We start from the raw sequence: 17,757 nt of genomic DNA on the forward strand, positions 1-17,757 counted from the left end.
ACGTATCTTGGGGGAATCTCCCTTGGTGTCTGTGTTGTATCTGGCGGGTAAGTTTTACCCTTCAAGATGCTTGATGGTGGAAAGGTTGCAGCTGCCCCTGGGGTAGAGACTAGGGACCCCCAATAAGCGCCCGAGAATTGTGCTGCCTTTGCTGTCCGTGCTCCCATGTCCCCTCCAACGCAGACTGTCACCCACAAAAGCCTCATGCTGGCTAGATGAGGTCCCCTCGCTCTGGTAACTGGTTACAGTGACAGGGTTCTTGCAGTGCTACCCAAACCAGGTGGCAGTCCTGTATCACAAAAGGCACCAGTGTGTGGGTGACAGCACCACGTTCTGCTGCCGTGGCTGGAGCCGGTCAGACCCTCAGCGCCCTGACCCTGAGTTTGGCAGTGGGGCTGAGCAGCACAGGAGGAGAGAGCTCAGCCAGCAGCACCAGGGGAATCGCCAGCAGGACCGGAGGCACCACGCTGCTCAGCGTCTCCCGCCTGCATTACACCCACACCACAGCTCACCCACCTTTTGCCTCCGGTCGGTTTCCCCAGGGCAAAGATCCGTCAGCTCCTGGGAGCTGGCAGAGCTGCACGTGCCGCATGGGGCGGGGCTGGCCTGGCCGTGGCTCACCGGGGCAGTGCCCGTGCTGGTGGCAGCCTCTCCGCTGGGGCCAGCGCTGTGTCTCAGCCCTGGCACAAAGCCATCGCTCGCCGGGCTCCCTACGCTTTGGTGAGACCCCAGTTAACTATCCTCCTGCCAGCAGGAGCACCTCCTGCCAAGGGCTTGCTGGCCTTCGATGTTTCCCACGAGCTCGGCGAAGGGATGCGTTGAAGGAGGCATCTCTCTGCCTGGGCACAGCTCCCCCTCGGTGAGCGATGCACCCTCCCGGGCTGCTGGAGCAGTGGGCGAGCCTGCTGACAGCTCCTCCGCTTGCTGGGCAGGAGACGGCGTTCCTCAGAGCCACTGTGCCGCTGGGGATCTCTTGAGCAACTCGGTGACCTGGCAGCTCTGTGCTTCCTCCTGGGGTTTGGGTTTCCCTTCCCATCCTTTGCAGCTGCTTCCGACAGCGCAGCTGGGCTTGGGGTCCTGCTCAGCGGCAGAGTCAGCCCCCGCCGTGCTACAGGGTGCTTCTGCACGGCCATCGACGGCGATTCCTCACCCTTCCCTTGTCAAATCCTGTGGCCTTGGCCAGGCACGCGGCTGGCCTCTGTGCCTGTCCTGCTGATGCATGGGGTGGCCATGGCATCAAGCAGGGTGACAGGCAGCTGTCAGGCACTGCCAGCCCCTCTGCCCTGTCCCACCCCATGATGAACATCTGTGCGTTGAAGCTCCCAACTAGCCCGGCCCCACTGGGCTAAATTTGAAGTTCCTGTCTTTCTGGGAAGCTGAGCAGCAGACAAATATTTTCTCAACCCCCTGAGTCCCTTGAGGAGCTGGGCCTCGCTGCTCCAGGCATGTGGGGCACGGCAGCCCAGCGGTGAGGGAGGTCAGAGCTGGCACCCATACTAACCCTCTCCCTCTTGCTCCCACAGGTTCATGCAGCATCCGAAGAACTTCGGCCTGATCGCCTCATTTCTGGACAGGAAGGTAAGCCTCGCTGCCTGGCGTTAACCTGCCTCGCACCCTCTCGTTTCATCTCCCTTCGGTGCTGAAGCAGCCAGGGGATGCTGGGCACCTGCAGGTGGGGGGGTGGTTCAGAGCCCTAGGGATGGTCCAGACGCCTCCCGGCTCCCTGCAGAGACAGGGACTGAGTCAGCTGCGGAGAGCCAGGGAGCGCAGAGCCGCAGGATGTGCAAACGCATCCAGCCTGGCGCAGAGGCGTTGCAGCCCACCCCATGGTCTGCCTGGGGGAGCTGCTTCCCAGCATCTCCCGCGCTCCCACAGGCATTCTGCACCAGCCAGGCTGTCGCACGGGGGGTGGGTGGGTGCCCGGCTGCCCAGCACAAAGCAGAGGGGTCCCTTCTTTGCTCAAGGAGGGCGATCCTGAGGGTGGCCCGAGTCCCAGTTCATCCAGCAGTTCAGGTTCGTGTCATGTAAACGCACACAGCTCCCCTCAGTGTTTGGGAATAGTTTGCTTGCAGGAGGGCCTGACCTTTCCCAAGCCTCTGTTGTGCTTCCTGGACTTTGCCTTTTTGGTGTTATTTGGGCTGATGGAAGAAAGGTTTGGAACAGAGATCTGAAGGAAGAGTGAGCCTCTAGTCCCATTCTGAGCAAGGCCAGGTACCTTCTGTGGGACAGGCCACCCGGGCAGATCCTGGACAGACCCAACCTGGAAAGGCAGCAATGGTCCACAGGCTCTCTTGAGCAGAAAACATGTGAGAGCTGCTGCTTCTCTGGTCCCTGCAGTTAGTTGCATCCTCTGCCTGTCTCGTGCTGTGTTTCATCCACACAGCATCCACTCGCTCTGGGGGAACCATTCTGTTTTCAGGGGGGCAGCCTGCAGCAGCCTAAATTATTCTGGGATTCTGCATCACTCGGGTTGGGGCTGTAACTTCCAGGACCTTGACTTCCCTGTCCAAAGCAGCCAGCAAGCAAAGGCCAGCGGCAACCTCATGCTGCTGCTGTTGTCGTAAGATACCAGGCTCTTTGCAGCCTTTCCCACTTGTTAAAGCCGAAAGCGGTGCGACTTGGATGATGCTCACAATCCAGTCTGTGTTCCAAGCTGTAAAATGTCTTCTAATTTTATTTGTACTCATTTGTAAATCAGGCTGTAATTATGATACAGAACACATCCATTATCCTGTTGGAGAGAGATGCAAAGTATGGCTCAATGTAATGAATTAATAGATTTTTAAATTGCATTATAAAAAAATAGTGATCTTAGCCCTTGGAACAGATGACTGTAAGTTTTTGTGTTCGCGTGAGTGTGTGTAATCAGGGCTAGATTAGAAAGAGATCCAATTAACACTTTAAAGTTGCAATCTGTTTTTGCAAATGGTTCCACTCTGCACACAGGGATGTAGGGAGAGCCCAGCCCCCGTGCTGCACCGCTGTGAGCATGCAGCGGCACCCCGCTCCTGGGCGCTCTCAGGCATGATGGGTCTGTGGGATTATGTCTGTTCATGCAACCACCTGTCCTGTATGTGAAGGTGTAGCCCCAGACCAGTTTTCAGGTGGCCACCCAGTTCAGCCAAGGACTTTTCCCAGCGTGGCACGCTCTGTGCTGTTCAGGAGCAGACTGTGTCCCAGCCACGGCTCCCTGTTTTCCTACCGTGTCTGATCTGGGATGGTGCTTGTGGAGCTGACTGCTGGAGTTGGAGCTGGGATGGCAGCTCCTGAGCACTGGGATCCCTGTCCACGAGAAAGTCACGTGCACTCAAGCCAGCAAGCTTAACAGCTGGAAATAAAACTAGCCGACAGCCGTGTGGCAGGTTGTGCCTTGCGTCACCGCAACAGAGGGTGGCAGGCGGCTCTCCTTCCTCTGCCTTTAGTTGCCACAGTCATCTGGGGTCAGCCCTTCCCCTGCTTTGCTGCCAGCGTGGGGTGCTCTCTTCTCTGCACCCCCATCTCCATCGACGCACCTGCGGGCTGGCCCAGATTTGTCCCTTGGAGGAGCTGAGCCTTTTGACTGGGACAATACGCATTGTCCCCCTCTTCCAGATCCACTTCCAGGCTTTGGGAGGGAGGTGCGGGGAAGCCAGTTTGGGCTGTGGATCTTCAGAAGCAGCAGGAGACCTGGTGGTGGCAGGGCCTGAACGGCTCCTGGGAGCCTGTGCGTCAGCGGTGCAAGGGACTGGCACCTCCCATTCCCTGACTTGCCTGTGTCGTTGCAGACAGTGGCAGACTGTGTCCTGTACTACTACCTGACCAAGAAGAATGAGAATTACAAGAACCTTGTAAGAAGGAATTACCGGCGGCGTGGGAAGAGCCAGGTAAGAGCTGGAGGCGCACCTGGAAGTGTCGTCCCTCGGGCTGAGCAAGGAGCTGTAGTGCTTGCAGTGCTTTGCGCTCGCAGCTTCCCGGCAGCACTTTCCCTGAGCACCCCAAATGCTTCTTCCCCCTCCCCACCCCCACCCTCCTCAGATGGAGATCTTGCTTGCAGACTGTGATGGGGCTGTGGTTTTGCGCTGTGTAGCTTTTCAGAACATGCTGTTTTCTGGCAGCTGATATTTGTCCGCCCCTGTGCCAAGGTCACGGTAGCTTTAAAAAAATCAAACAACAAACCTAAGATGCTCAACAAAGGGGATGGAGTGAGTCCAGAAAACCTGGTCCGCCCGTCAGGAGTAGCGCAGGGTTGCCCATGCAGCCTGTGGCTCGGTGCAAGAGCTGAGTGGGGCCTGTTTCTCTCTTCCCTCTCCTGGGAAGCTGGGTGAGGGTGCTCCTGCCTTGCAGAGCCTGTCCAAGGCTGTTCCTGCGGGCGCAGGCACGGGAGGAGACCGGCTTGGGTGGGAGCGACTTCTGGTGACCACCTGAGAAGAGGCATATAAACCTGTCTGAAGTGCTGCAGGGTGTCTGGGGTCCCCGCCGGAGCTGGCAGATTTGGCACTGAAGCTAGAGGAGACCCTTAAGCCTTTGGTTAAGGGCCAGGCAGGTACCTAGGGCACCGTGGGGTGGCTGAGGTAGGTGACTGAATCAACCCTCGCCGTTACCGTGGCCAAGATGCAAATCTGGACGTGGCCATGGTGGTGGTGCTGCTGATACCGTGATACCTGGGTACCCAGATAAGCACTAACCTTGTGGGCAGGTACCAAAGGTCCTGCTGGTGGATCCCCAGGTCCACAAAGTGAACAATTATCCATGTCATGAGGAGAGTGAGGTGACCGCAAAGGGAGTATCTCTCCAGATAACATGGGGATAGGGATGGAAAAACTGGCCTGGCCCGTGGCACCGCTGACATCAGCAGCTCCTCACGCTGCATGGCCATAAAAAGCAGCGCTCGGGTCTGGATCCTGATGGAGAGACAGATAGGTAGCCTCGCTCCAATTTGATTTCTGCAGCATTAAGACATCAGAATAGCTAGCACATGACGAATGTCATGGATGGGGCCCAATTTTCCCTTCTTTTTTTTCAGAGACATTAGAGATGGATAAAGCCCTATTAGATTATCCAGTCCCTCTCCCAGCAAACACAGGGTGGTTCCCTCCAGTACATTTTTATAGTGTTTACCATGGTCTGTTTTGTTAGATCACAGCAACTAGAACATGAGGCCACATTTGTTTCTTGTTAGCGGTGGAGACATTTAGCACGGCTCATTCTGGTTTCAATGTTAAGTTGAGCAAGTGTGGAGGGAGAGAGGCAATCTAACGCTTGGCACCTACCTTCCTGCCCCAGCAGCCACAGACCTGCCCATCCTGCACCCAGCAGGTACTATTTGTGGTTTGGTTTTTAAAAGTCTCCAAAGCATTGCTAGCTGCAGAATTTCCCACCACGTTTTCCTTTGCTTATGAGTCTGGTCCAGCTTGGGCAGTGGAGGTTGTGTGCTGCTGTTTGGAGCCTTGTTCAGTTCCAGCCTTTGGAAGCAGGGACTTGCTGCGCTGACCAGAGTAAAAGGCAGGACTGTTTTTGCAAGTAGGAGCTGGTAATATTTATAAATCATTAAGAGGGAGGCTGCCAGACACGGAAGGGCACGGATTGCATCTCCACTGGGGCAGATGTCGACCAGAACATGGATTTTGAAAGAAGAGCCAGATCCGGGAGTCTGGGGGGAAGGGGAAGCAGTGGATATTTCCCATTACTGTTGGATGCTCAGGTGGAAGGTGGGATGTTCAGACAAGCTTCAAGAGCCAAGGGGTGGCTGCACAAATAGCGGTAGGAGAGAGGTGCAGAACAAGAGTTGCTGCATATGATCCAGCCTGAAAGAGCTCTCCCCCAGAGGTCTCAGGGGGTCTTGAGACGCACGCTTTGTGCTGGGGTATACCTCCAGTATTTCTGTATGTCGCTTGCATCCATGTCCTGTGAGGCTGCGTGCAGAGGAGCGCTGGAAGAACTGGTGTGCAGGCTTGGGAAGGATGTGCTGCTGCGGAGGGAGGCAGTGCTGGGGAGAGAGTTGGTTTAGGGTGGCATTTTAAGGTAATGAAGGGAGGAACGCGTCGTTAAAATCCTGCCAGAAGCTGGCGGGAGAGGTGAAGCATCTCCCTTGCACCCCTTCACGGAGCCGGGGTCTCCCCTGAGCATGGTGCCGATGGGACCGCTTCCACGGGCCAGGCTGGGTCAGCACAGGCTGCACAGACAAGCACGGGACAGGTCCGGTACTGGCTGGGATTTTTGCTTGGTGAGTCTCTTTTCGGAAGCTGCTCAAATTCTGCCTCTGCATGCAGGTGTGCTCCTTTGGGAGGAACTGGTCTGGGAGGCTCAGCCGTGGCGCTCTGCCGCTCTGCTTGTTCTCAGGGGGTCCTGGGTTGTTTTTAACCCCATGCAGGTCCCTCAACCTGTTGCCCATGTGCCCTCGCAAAGAGTCGGAGCTGTGGCTGGGGACGGGCGGTGCTGGGCTGCCCCTGTGCTGGGGGCTCTGCCTCACTTACCCAGTCTCAGCCACCAGTGGTGGTGATGGGGTGAAGGGTGGGAGACATGGTGGGACAGTGCAGGGACGGGCGTCATGCAGGGGAGAGACGGGGCTGCGCACACACTGGGAGACGTGGCGCCGCGTTCCCAGCACTGCCCATGCTCTGAGCACGGATTTTCCTGCTGGTAAGGGTTCAAGCAGTTAAAAAGCCAAAAGTGAGATTTAATTGATGGAGAGGAGAGGTCGCCTTTTGTGTCGGATGAGAGGAGCGAATGAGGTCTGATACAAACAGCATTTCAAGTGGCCCTATGCTGTTTTCTCGCTCTTTTTCTCACGGAGGGGTTGGTGGTCTTATTTGCTCTTGGAGGCTGCAGGGAGCTTGAGAGTAAAGTGGAGATAATTACACGTAGAAATAAAGCTGCTCTGGTGTCAAGATTATCATTGTGGCCTACTTATTAAAAGTCCATTAAAAAATAAGAATCCCACTGCTCCCTGGCTGATGGTCCCCTGGCAAAGGATATTCCTCATAAAGCTGCTACTTATTGCTAAAAATCTCCTGCCAAGACTGGGGACTCCACATGATTCTGCTTCCAGTTGGTCAGAAAATCAAGCAGCCGCCTGCTCCAAGGCAGGGCGCACGGTCCCGGCACACCGCCTTCATCAGTGCTGATGAATGAAAGGCGTACGCATCTGATGGATCATTATGCATAATACTGAGGCTCCTGAGATGAAGGTCCTTGCTAAAATAATCCTCTGTGTTCAGGTTTGGAAAATGCCATTTAACCCTGCAAGGGGGAGGGGGGAATCAATGGGAAGAGGAATAACTTTCAAGTGTGTCATTTCTCGCTGGAGAAAAAATTAAAAAAAAAGTTTGTGTCGTGGTAAAACAATCTGATCCAATATTCAGTGTACAGTAATAAGCATTAATTTGCATGAGCTTGTAATGAAAGGCCCTTGCACGGATGTGTCGCTGGGGGGGCTGTTGCAGTTGCTCTTCAGGGTATTTCAAAGAGCATCTCTCTGTGAACATCCCTAGTTCTGTAGCAGGGAGCACCAAAAATGAAGCTAGGCAATTAGCGCCATGTGCAAGCTGTTCAGCCAGGCTGTGGTAGCGCAAGTGTTGGGCTGAAGCGGTGCTGGAAGAGAAGTGATGCTATTTCAACATAATTATTCTGTGTGGAGTGCGGGGTTTTTATTCCAGAATAGGTTTGCTTTGATTTTGGAGTAGTGTTACCCACATGGCAGTGGAGCGGCCACGGTATGCCAGTTATAATTCCTGCGGTGGTACCGGTAGATTCCTGGGGAGAAGCCGTGGGGCTCCCACGCGGTGCAGGGATGGGAAGGCGGGTGGCCATCCCAGCAGGCAAAGCTGCCGATGCTCTCGATGCTCTCGCTGGCCATGGCGATGGGCAGCCAGAGGAGCCGCCTGCCCGCCGTGGGGATGACTCAGAGGTGGATGAAGTCATACGCCGCGGTGGATGGACGCAGCCCACAGGACGTGCCGTCATGCCGGTCCCCCTCGGCGCTGCTGTCAGACAGCACTCGAGTATTCCCCAGCGCAAAGGCCCCGTGGGGTGGTGCTGATGCTTGCGAGGACTCGCTTGGTGGCACCTGGGGGGATCGGAGCTGCCTGGACCCCCCCTTCCTCCTCTGGAGAGCGGTGCCAGGGCTGTGGAGGCAGGGCGGGGGCTGCGGCGTGACCTGGCCAGGCAGCCGGTGCGATCCCCTGCCAGGGCCGACAGCCTTTCCCAGGCCCACCCTCTTCCCTTGCCCCCTGCCAAAACCCAAATCGAATTATTCGTCCCGCCAGCTGTCCCGCCCTCCCCAAACACAAACCATTCCCCTCGCCGGCACGGATAAACAGCCCCAGCCTGGATTTTTATAAACAAGCCCGTGACTTTTCTCACAGAAGCACCATTGCAGTCGGCGGGGGCCGTGGGGGCTTGGGCTGCCGGACAGCCGCTGCCTGCCCCCGGCCCCACAGCTCCTTGCAGCCCGTCCCGGCCACCCCGCAGCCTCGCCGTGCTGTCACCTCTCCCCCCGCTGCCAGAATCGGGTCTGGAGCTCAGCAAACTGCTTCTTCCATGGCAAACTGCGCCTGTGCCCCTGCTCCGCTAACCACAGGGGCTAACAAGATGAATGATACTTCTTTCTGGGAAGCATTCAATTTTCATCAATCTGGGGAGTGGCTTCTTGTTAGCGACAAAGGATTTGACAATTTCTCTTTCAGATGTGCGGAGATACTTGTCATATCCTGGTTTAATAATGCAGCACATCATACGGAAACAGCCCTGGATGTGGGCAGTGAACTTGGCTGCCACAAATACCAATAAATTATTCTGTAAGCATTTAAGCCTGTGCTGACTGGAGCACTGTATTTTAAAGAGGACTGAAATTATCTGCGGAGCAGGCAGGGGCAGTCCGTAAGGGAGCAGTTTGCCTGGCTGAATGATGCCTGGGATGTCGGTGCTGGGGCATGGGCTCATCGTCTGCTGATGGGATGTTGGTGCGAGCCCTGCTCGCTGTCCTGTCCCTCAGCTCTGCCCCATCCTGCCGTCGCATATGGGCTGGGCCGGGACAGCTGGGACACAAAATGATGGAACTTGGCTCATTTTCTGGCCAGGTCTGCAGTGTGACAGCACTGCTGGTGGCTGGAGTAACCTGCCCGGCCAGGCTGAGGCCACAAGACCCATAGAAGTTGTCAAACTTGGCCAGACCCCATGGTCCTGGTCCTGCTTGAGTGCAGCCTCATGGGGAGAAAAGACTTGCAGAGCGTTTATCCCTTGGGTGCTCATGTATGTGCAGTTCGGTACAGGCTCTCACTCTAAATCTATCTCCTTGTAGCCAAAAACAATCCAGACAAAAGCAGCTAACCCCCAGAATCCTCCAAAGTGGTCCAAAACCATCTTCATGGAAAGCAGCAGGCTTCCCGTGAGCATGGAGGGTGTTTGGAGGCAGCAGGTCCTGCTCAGCAGCTGATGGAATACAACCTGCAAAGAAACCAGTTCCTATCAGGGAAAGTGGTTGTTTCTGGGAAAACACCCATCTCTCATGCTTTTCCTACAGCTCAGCGTAGCTTGGGCCCTTCCCAGTTCACAGGGCAGCCTGACAGCAGTGCTGGGGACATCACGGGTGAAGGCTGGGGGTCTGCAGCCTGTCCCGTACTTTGCTGCATGCTCTCTACCAGGCCCTGCATTCGTCTCCATGCCTTGAAATGGGAACATCTCCTGCCCTCACCGGGATGCTTTGATTGCCCAGTACCAAATATGTGGACGGGGCTGGTAAGGGGCTGTCACCCAGTGGCCGGTGCTGTGCTGTCACAGGTGAGGTTGAGCATTGGGGTGCCGGCGCAGAGGAGGTGGGTTAGGTGTGAGAGCCTGTGGCGTTCCAGCTATCAGTCCTGCAACCCTCCATTAGTGCCTGCTCTTTCAGGCTAGGAGGCTCCCCCAGGCTGTCCCGGTAAGGTGCATCATGCCCGTTCCCCCATATCGAGGGTGTTGCGGCTTTCCCGCAGCCCTGCCACCCTTCCAGGCAGGGCAGTTGGGCAAACACAATGGAAACTTGCATTCCTGAAATCCCAGTTGCAGTTTTGGGGGTGATTAAACGGGAACGATGTGGCCATATTTGGGAAAAGAATCGAAGGATGCAGTGCTGCAGGAGGATGGCTGCTCGGTCCCTGGGTCCCAGCACGGCCTCACAGGCTGCTGGCAGCACAAGGGACAGCAGGGAGAGCTGCGGGCTTGGAGCGGGACGGCCACCGACAGGCAGGGATGTGCAGCTCCTTCCCTCCAGGGTAGTGCTGGCATGGGCTGCTGATGGACCACTTGGTGACGGACCCTTGGGCCACCACAGCCAGGCTCTTCCGTGCAGCTTGACCGCGTCTGTGGTTAGCCATAATAAAACAGTCACTTAAAAGTGACGTGGAACCCCCCCATCCGCTTGGTCCCAGAGTTCAGGCTCGTGTTTCTCCAGCAGCAGGTTGATGTGTCCTCCTGGCGAGTGCTCCACCGCACCTGTACCCACGTGAGTACTGCTCAGGATGGGGGTTTGGGATCCAGGTCCCAACTGGGGTCCTGCAGCAGCTTTGCAGCAGGACGGGAAGTGGTAGAAGCAGTTGGATTTTAGGATGAGTTATCTGTTGTGATCCAGGTTTGACTGGGAATAGACAGGAAATAGGTCACATCGTTGCTAAGTTGCTTTTAAAAAGCAACTAACGCAAGTACAGCTGCAAATCCTGGAGAAAGCTGTTTCTGCGAAGATACAGGGCTTGCTTTGCCCTCAGCGCATCTGTGGTGTGCACGGATGCTGCTCTGCATCCCATGAGCTGCCTACCCGACACCTTCCTTTGTTGGCAGGGCTTGGGGGCGTCGGCATGTGGCCAGGGGGCTGTGAGCAGGGGGGAGTGGGGTAAAGCAAACCACAAGGAAGAGAAAACACATGTTCCCTGCCTGGGACAGAGTGGGGACTCATCTCCACCGCTTCCAAATGTTACGCTCTCTTCCCCTCGGGTCATTTTCCCTTCACGAGCAATCAAATCACTTTTTTAAAAACTCAGCAGCAACCCAGAAAAGAAACATTTCCTCTTATGGAAAAGCCCTCAGTGATTTAAGCAGGGATCCGAGCAAGCAGGGTCCTGTAAAAACCACTTCTGTGCTTTGCTGAGATGGAGTGAGTGGTGGGAAGGCACCAGCGCCAGCTGGGCTGGGCTGAGCTGCACAGGGGCCACTGCCAGGAAGAGCCCTGTGCCCAGCAGGCTCCCGAGATGTGCCCACGCTGCGGTGGGTGCACTGGCCATGGCTGTGCTGTGGCCTGGCGAGTGGTGCTGCAGCATCTGGCACCTGCGGTCCCGCAGCCAGCCCCTCTCCTTGTCCCCCACATGCTGCTTGTCCCCTGGACCAGCAGCCTGGGAGGTGGCACGGGGCTTTCCTGTGGCACGGCAGAGCAGCCCAGCTGTTGGCTGCCAGCACTTTGCTGCTGGCACTGGCTGTGTTTCGTGGCCTGTGGTGCCGGAGAGCTGGCGAGTGTGCATGGGGCCTGTTCTGTGCCTCCTGGGATGCTGGGCATGGCCCTGGTGCTGTCAGTCTCTGCCATGTCATGATTGCTGTCTTGCAGAGTTTGTTGTTTCCTGGTGGAGGAGCAGCACAGCTCCGGGCCATCGTGGTCGGAGCTGAACCAAGCAAGCCCCATGCTCCCTATCATTGTTATCAAATCTGAGCCCAGCCCTTTGATTTTTCAACTTGCTTCTGCAGCCAACAGCATCAAGCCCAGCCCCGGGATGCGAGCAATCAAAGCTAAGTCGCCGGCAGACATTCCTCTTCCTCTCCTTGTTGTTTTGGCAGCGGCTTGTTTTGCTTTGTGGTTTCTCCCATGAGCAGAGGGTGCCATGCGCGGTCGTGAGAAGCCAGGCTGCGTGGCGGTGGGTGGCAGCAAGGGCTGAGGCGTTCCAGACCACTGGATCGGAGGCTCCAGGCCCTGGGAGTCAGTTCTGTGATACAGATGTGTAATTTTAAGCCATCCTCCCCACGCTCTGTATCCAGCCTGCCTCCGAGGTATGGGGAGGGAGATGCGTGGAGCAGCATCTGTGGTGGCTGCTTTGCATCAGGGCTCAGTAGTGGGTGCCTCTACCGCTGCTGCAGCCTTGGCGAGCGGGGAAGGATGCTCTGTGGGAGACCGTGGGCAGTGGGGTAGCTAAAGAGGAGGCTGGTGCTGCGGGCACTTGGAAGCTGAGTCCCTGCCCTGGCTGTCGCTGGTGTGACCGGCCAGAGGGAGAGTTTGAAAGCAGGTGGAAGGATGGATGTGGGTGGTGGAGAGGGGCCAGGATGTTCCCAAGCCACAGCTGCATGGTGCCACCCTGCTCCTGGCAGATGCTCTGTGCAGCATCCCACAAGGCTGGGGAGCAGCGTGGGAGCCAGGTGCTGAGCCCGGCTGGTGGTGCTGCAAAAAGCGCAGTGCCAACTGCCCCGTGGTGCCGGTCCCGGCCCCCGCAGCATGCTTGGGCAATGCCAGCAGGCAGCCGTGCACACAGGGCCATGGCAGGCGTGCTGGGGCTCCTGGAGAAGCAGCAAAGCGAAGCCCAGGCGTTCCTGGCCAGCATAGCTTAGGTCTTTTGTCTTTAGCTTATCTCGAGCTGGTTTTAATTTGCAACTCCCTGATTGCGTGCAGTGACCTCGGCCTGAGCCTGCTCTGCAGCTGAGTGCCCCTGGAGAACATCATAAATGCCATTGATCTGAAGTCACCCACGGGGGAAGCGAAGAGCTGGCGCCCTGCACGCAGGAGAGGCGGCACAGCCGAGGGGGCGCTCCCGGCTGCCGGAGGGGACAGGGCTCATGCCGGCAGGGCGCAGCTCCGTCGAGGCAGCCTTTGGTGTGACGTGGTGGGGAGAGGGTTGGCAGGAGTCACTGCGCTGCCGCAGTGAGTTTGCAAAGCCGCCTTCGAGCAAAAACCCCGGAGCTGGCTGCCTGCGGTACCTCAGGATGGGCTTGAGCGGCAGCAAAGCGGTTGCCTCGCAGCTTGGCCGGGCACGAGTGGCTCCCTCTGCACGAAGGGGCAGGGGCTCGTGGTTTGCTCCTTCCTGATGTAAGGAGCAAACAGGAGCTGGTGGTCTCTGTGGTGTGTTTGTCTTCCGTAAGGGCCCAGGGCACCCGTGATGATGGCAGTAGAGGTGACGCACCTGCTGGCAGCCAAATGGCATCCCCCGTGCAGCCAATCTGGCCTGGAAACCTGGTGTGAGAGAGAGGGATGTCTCCTGGCGATGGGCTGGCACAGTGCCATTGCTGTGGGTCCCCACTGCTGTGCCCACCAGCAAGCAGCGTGGCCAGGGGTGGCGGGAGCTGGTGGCCCTGTGGCAGGAACAGGACTGCTGGGGCTGAGCTCAGCTAAACGTCACGGGGAGAATTGCTGGGAAATGGTGGCTGTGCCTGTCCCTGGCAGGAGCAGGGCTGGGGAACGGAGCCGTGCCCGATACGGTGGTGGTGTGGTGTGTGTTTGGAGGGTGCAGGGAGTGAGGAGGGGGCACAGGGGGAGGACGTGGGTGCCTCAGTGGCAACGTGCACGGTCCTGTGGCTATTGGGGGGATGCCCTGCGGACAGCGAGGGACCGGTGGCACAGCCTCCGGCACATCTTGCCGCGGAGGGGATGGCAGGAGTGGTCGTTTTCTGGCAGTTTGCAAGTTTGGAAAATAAATAACCCTGCGCTGTAGGTTAATTTGGCATCCTGGCGGATTAATCACGCTGGCTGCAGCCAGCACTGAGAGCCCCGGTGACGAGAGCTGTGGTTTATAGATGATGATTCATCGACTCGACTTCGAGCGACCACGTTATTCCAGCAGATTGCAAAATCATAAGAGGAATGTTGTGGTTAGTTTACGGCTTAACTATGCAAATCGTCAGGAAACCTTCAGAGCCCGAGAGCGGGAGGCGCAGCGCGCCGGGCCGGCGGGGCGCGGAGCAGGGGCCGCCCGCGGGCTGCGGGGCGCGGGGAGGTGAGTGCGGGGGGCTGCGGGGCGGGGGGCGGCTGGCGGGGGGTGGGGGTGGGGGGGTGGGAGCTGCCCCCCGGGGCAGGCAGTGTGCGGCGGAGGAAGTGAACGGAGTGGGAGGAGCCGCACCTGCCCGCGCCGGGCCCGGCTGCGGCGGGACGTGTGCTGAGCCGGGCCGTGCTCAGCGCGGCCGCCACCTGCCCGGCAGCGGGGGGGGGACCTCAGCGCCCCCCGAGTGGGCTTTGCCCCAGCGCCCCCGGAGCCGGGCTTTGGGGCGCCGGGGGGCGGGGACGGGGGGGGCTCCCTCCTCCTCCCCCTCCCCTCCCGGGGCACAGGGGGGCTGAGGCGGGGGTAGGCCGCCCCTCGCCGGGGGCTCGGAGCAGGGCGCATCCCGCGGGTGCTTTGTGTCCCGGGCCCTTTTTTTGAAATAAACAGGATGTGTCGGCAGCGGGGCCGGGCGATGCTGGGGAGGAAGGGCGGGCCGGCAGGCACAGCCCCTGGCCTGGGCGGGGGGGGGGGGGGGACGGGACGGGACAGGGGACAGCCCTGCTCTCTGCCACAGCCGTGGCCCCCGGGCACGGGCACGGCCCCCGGCCGCCTTGGGCGAGGTGGGGGAGCTCGGACCTGCTTTCCCCCTGGGAGCTGGGCAACCTCATCCCGGGTGGGGGGGTGGGGGGGGGGGGCGGGGGGGGCGGGTGTAGGTATGCAGGCTGGAGTTCGCTGGGAGCCTGGCAGCATCCCTGGTGTGGGCGCGGGCTGACCCACCTGCCGGCCCACCTCTAACCAGGGCAGCCTGAATCACCGGGAGCATGGGCTGGTCACTGGGGAAGCATTTCCTGGCCTGTCAGGAATTGGGATGGCGTCCCGTCCCTTGAATCATCCAGAGCTGGGCCCGATCCAACGCTAAGAATAGCCTGCGGGGGCAGCTGGCTGCTGGGCGCGGGGCACTGGCCAGCGCGGGGGTCCTGGCTGTGCCCCCACGAGCTGAGCCTTGGGGCAGAGCACATAGCATGGATGGGCTGAGGCAGCTGCTGCGGTCAGTCCCTGATGGGTGTCCCACCTCCCTTTTCTGCGTGCCGTTTGTAGCTGAGCTCTGGCATGGCTGCATTTGGGACCCTTGGGTGCCTGTGCCCCCCCTCAACCCCCACAGCTCTGGGACTTCAGCCAGCTCTGCAGCCTCCAGCCCAGCACGTACCCCCTCCCTGGGGTGTAAGGTGGCATTTGGGAGCTTGGCCGTCCCTGGAGGTGGCTCCTGGGGTGGCCAGGGGGTGGCCCACCGTGCACCCGCGCCGTAGCACGGAACATACGCTGTCACTGTGTGCTTGCCAGGGTTCCAAGCGGCATTTGGCTGGGAGTCTTCTGTGGATGAAGATGTGAGCACAGCCATGGGTGGAGCTGGGGACAGCGCTCCCCACTGTGCCCTCATGGTGACAATGCTGCCCAATTGAGGCATGTCATTTGGGTGAGGATGGGCTGGCAGGTGACAGCAATCCTGACACCCATGTCCTGTGCAGCTGTGCGCAGGGTGCTGCACCCACCTGGCTCTGGCTGCTGGCGTCGGGCACCCTCCGTGGCCCGAGCAGGGCAATCACTAGAGGGCATCCTTGGATCGAGATGCTCCTCTGCGGTGGGAGAAGCCCTACGGTGACATCCTGCTAGGCTGGGCTTGAAACCCCTGGGAGCAGAGTGGTGCACAGTGGCCCGCTGAAGCTAGGCCAGCAGGGTTTGCCCATCCTTTGCATGCCGGAGCTCGGCAGACACCGGTCTGGGGAAGAACCTGTGTTGCAGCATGAGCCACCACGGCTGCTCGCACTGCTCCCTGACCTTCCAGCCCAGCTTCTGCAGGCTGGCACGGAGAGCTTGGTAGCATTGCTGCGTCCCAGCCTGTTCCTCTGAGGAAGAGCTGCCATGGCTGCTCAGAGTGATAGCCCCTTGGTTCAAATGAGCGGGAAGATGAGATGATGCTGAAATTTCCCTTGGGAGCCCATAGCAGCCTGATGCTGGGGCAGGGACTTGGTGGTTGTGGCTAGATTTAGGGCTGGAGGAGAGCTGAGCTTATGCTTCGGGGAGCTGGGATCTCTAGGATGCAGGGTTTCCCCCATGCCTCGAAAGAAAACATTCACGAGGGTGGTAGAAATACTGCAAAACTCATCTGGGCTCCCCTCCCTTGCCAAAGCGCTGGGTGAAGGGAATGTGGGTGGGTGCGGGGTTGGGCAGAGCCTGCCCTGCTCACGGCCTGGCCCTCAGAGGTCACAGCCCTCATCTTGTGGGTGTTTGTCTGGGATGAACCCACCCTCGGGGCTCACCACGGTGTGACTCAGGGAGTCACAGAGTTCAGGGCAGTGTTGGGGAAGCGTACGTGATGGATGCTCCTTGCTCCTCTGTGGCCAGCGCAGGCAGCCTCCCGGTCCCGCAGAGCTGCTGGCTGCCCCCTCCTTCTCCTGGGATTTGGGGGCTGGCGAGGGCAGTGCCTGGCACGCTGGGCCAGGTGCTGCAGGAGACAGCCTGTTCCCTAAGCTTAGAGATTTATGGACTTTGGAAAATCTTAAGCGACCGAGTGCTCATCCCAACTGTTTCCCGGCTTCCCTTCCCTGGATCCTCCCAGCCTTGCATCCCACGGAGCCGTTCCTGGGGGTGGGACGGGGGTGTGAGCTCCAGGTGTGTTCTGCACGTGTGCCGGCACGGAGGTGCCGCAGGGGCTGGCCAAGCCTGCCATGCATGTGCTGCCAAGGGGGTCCTGGTGGCACAGCTGCCTCCCCCCTGTACAAGGAAGAACCAAAAGTCGGCGGGGTTTCGGTGATGGCAGTGCCTGTGTTTCAAGGACTTGTGTTGAACCGGGGCCCAAAAGAATCAGCAGCTTTCTCATTAAACTGCTCCAAAGCTTCTTTTGACAGCTCCATAGTCATTTAGCACCAGCCCGTGGGGGCAGAGGGTTTATCTGGCAACCAGTGCCGCTGCTGCAGGGATGCTTATGTCCGAGGTGGCCTCCCAGTTCCTGCAGGTGGGGGACAGGCCAGCCCTGCTGGCTCAAGGGATGCGGGGACACCTCATCTGCACTTGTCGAATGGCTGTGTGCCAGCCAGATCAGACCACCTGGGATCCTGCTTTCTGCTGATAAATCCACTTTAAGGCAATTTCCCATCACTGAACCCTTTCCTGAGGGGTGGTGGAAGCCCTGTAGCTTGGGCAAGGGCCGGGGGAGCCTGGATGGGTTTCCTGGAGCAAGCAGCCTTGTATTAGCTGGGAGCAAGATGGTTTAATAAATCATTTCCGTCTCTAATTTTTACTTCTCTATGAAATGCCTCTCGTATGCCGGTTGCCAGAGGGAAGGGAGGTCAGGGGAACCAGGCCTCCCCAGCATCCTCCTTCCTGCAGCTGTTGAAACAAGATCCAGAACTATTATTATCACTGTGTCCCTCCCTCGGGTACCGCAGCGCCTTCAGTCCGAGCGACAGCAGCAGCGACATTGGGGCGGTTGGGTGCATGGCCTCCACCAAGTGAGCAGGGAGCCGGGCATCTTCCCTTCTCCCTGATACAGGGCCATAAAATGTCCCCGAGGGCCATGTCAGGTGCTTAGGAAAAAGATCACAGCTTTGGTATCACTGAGCCTCCGGGCATCTCTGGTGTCCCTTCATGCTCCAGCAAAATGCTTCCCACCAGCTGTAAATCACAACCGATGTTGCTAAGCGGTCAGCTGCAGGGAACGGGGAGGGGGTTGTTCTCACCTCCCTGCCTTTCCCGGTGTCAGGTCCCTGCTTGCTGCCCGACCCCTGGGGAGCTGTTGGGGCTGTCCCACTGCCTGGGACAGGAGCCAGAGTGTGGCTGCCATGCATGATCCCAAGCTACCTCT

The 17,757-nt window shown here is 58.6% G+C and overlaps 1 protein-coding gene across 12 annotated transcripts in view; it reads left to right on the forward strand.

The window, feature by feature from the left end:
* The window catches only part of NCOR2 (nuclear receptor corepressor 2), a 253,614-nt gene that overhangs the window by 171,475 nt on the left and 64,382 nt on the right, over positions 1 to 17,757 (forward strand). For all 12 annotated transcript variants that reach the window (XM_056349627.1, XM_056355454.1, XM_056356291.1 and 9 more), the window contains 2 exons: positions 1,524 to 1,578; positions 3,765 to 3,863. In XM_056349627.1, coding sequence (XP_056205602.1) covers positions 1,524 to 1,578; positions 3,765 to 3,863 — 154 coding nt within the window. The remainder of the gene's footprint in view (positions 1 to 1,523; positions 1,579 to 3,764; positions 3,864 to 17,757) is intronic.

The sequence above is a fragment of the Falco biarmicus genome, chromosome 1, assembly GCF_023638135.1.
Source record: "Falco biarmicus isolate bFalBia1 chromosome 1, bFalBia1.pri, whole genome shotgun sequence".
Classification (NCBI taxonomy): domain Eukaryota; kingdom Metazoa; phylum Chordata; class Aves; order Falconiformes; family Falconidae; genus Falco; species Falco biarmicus.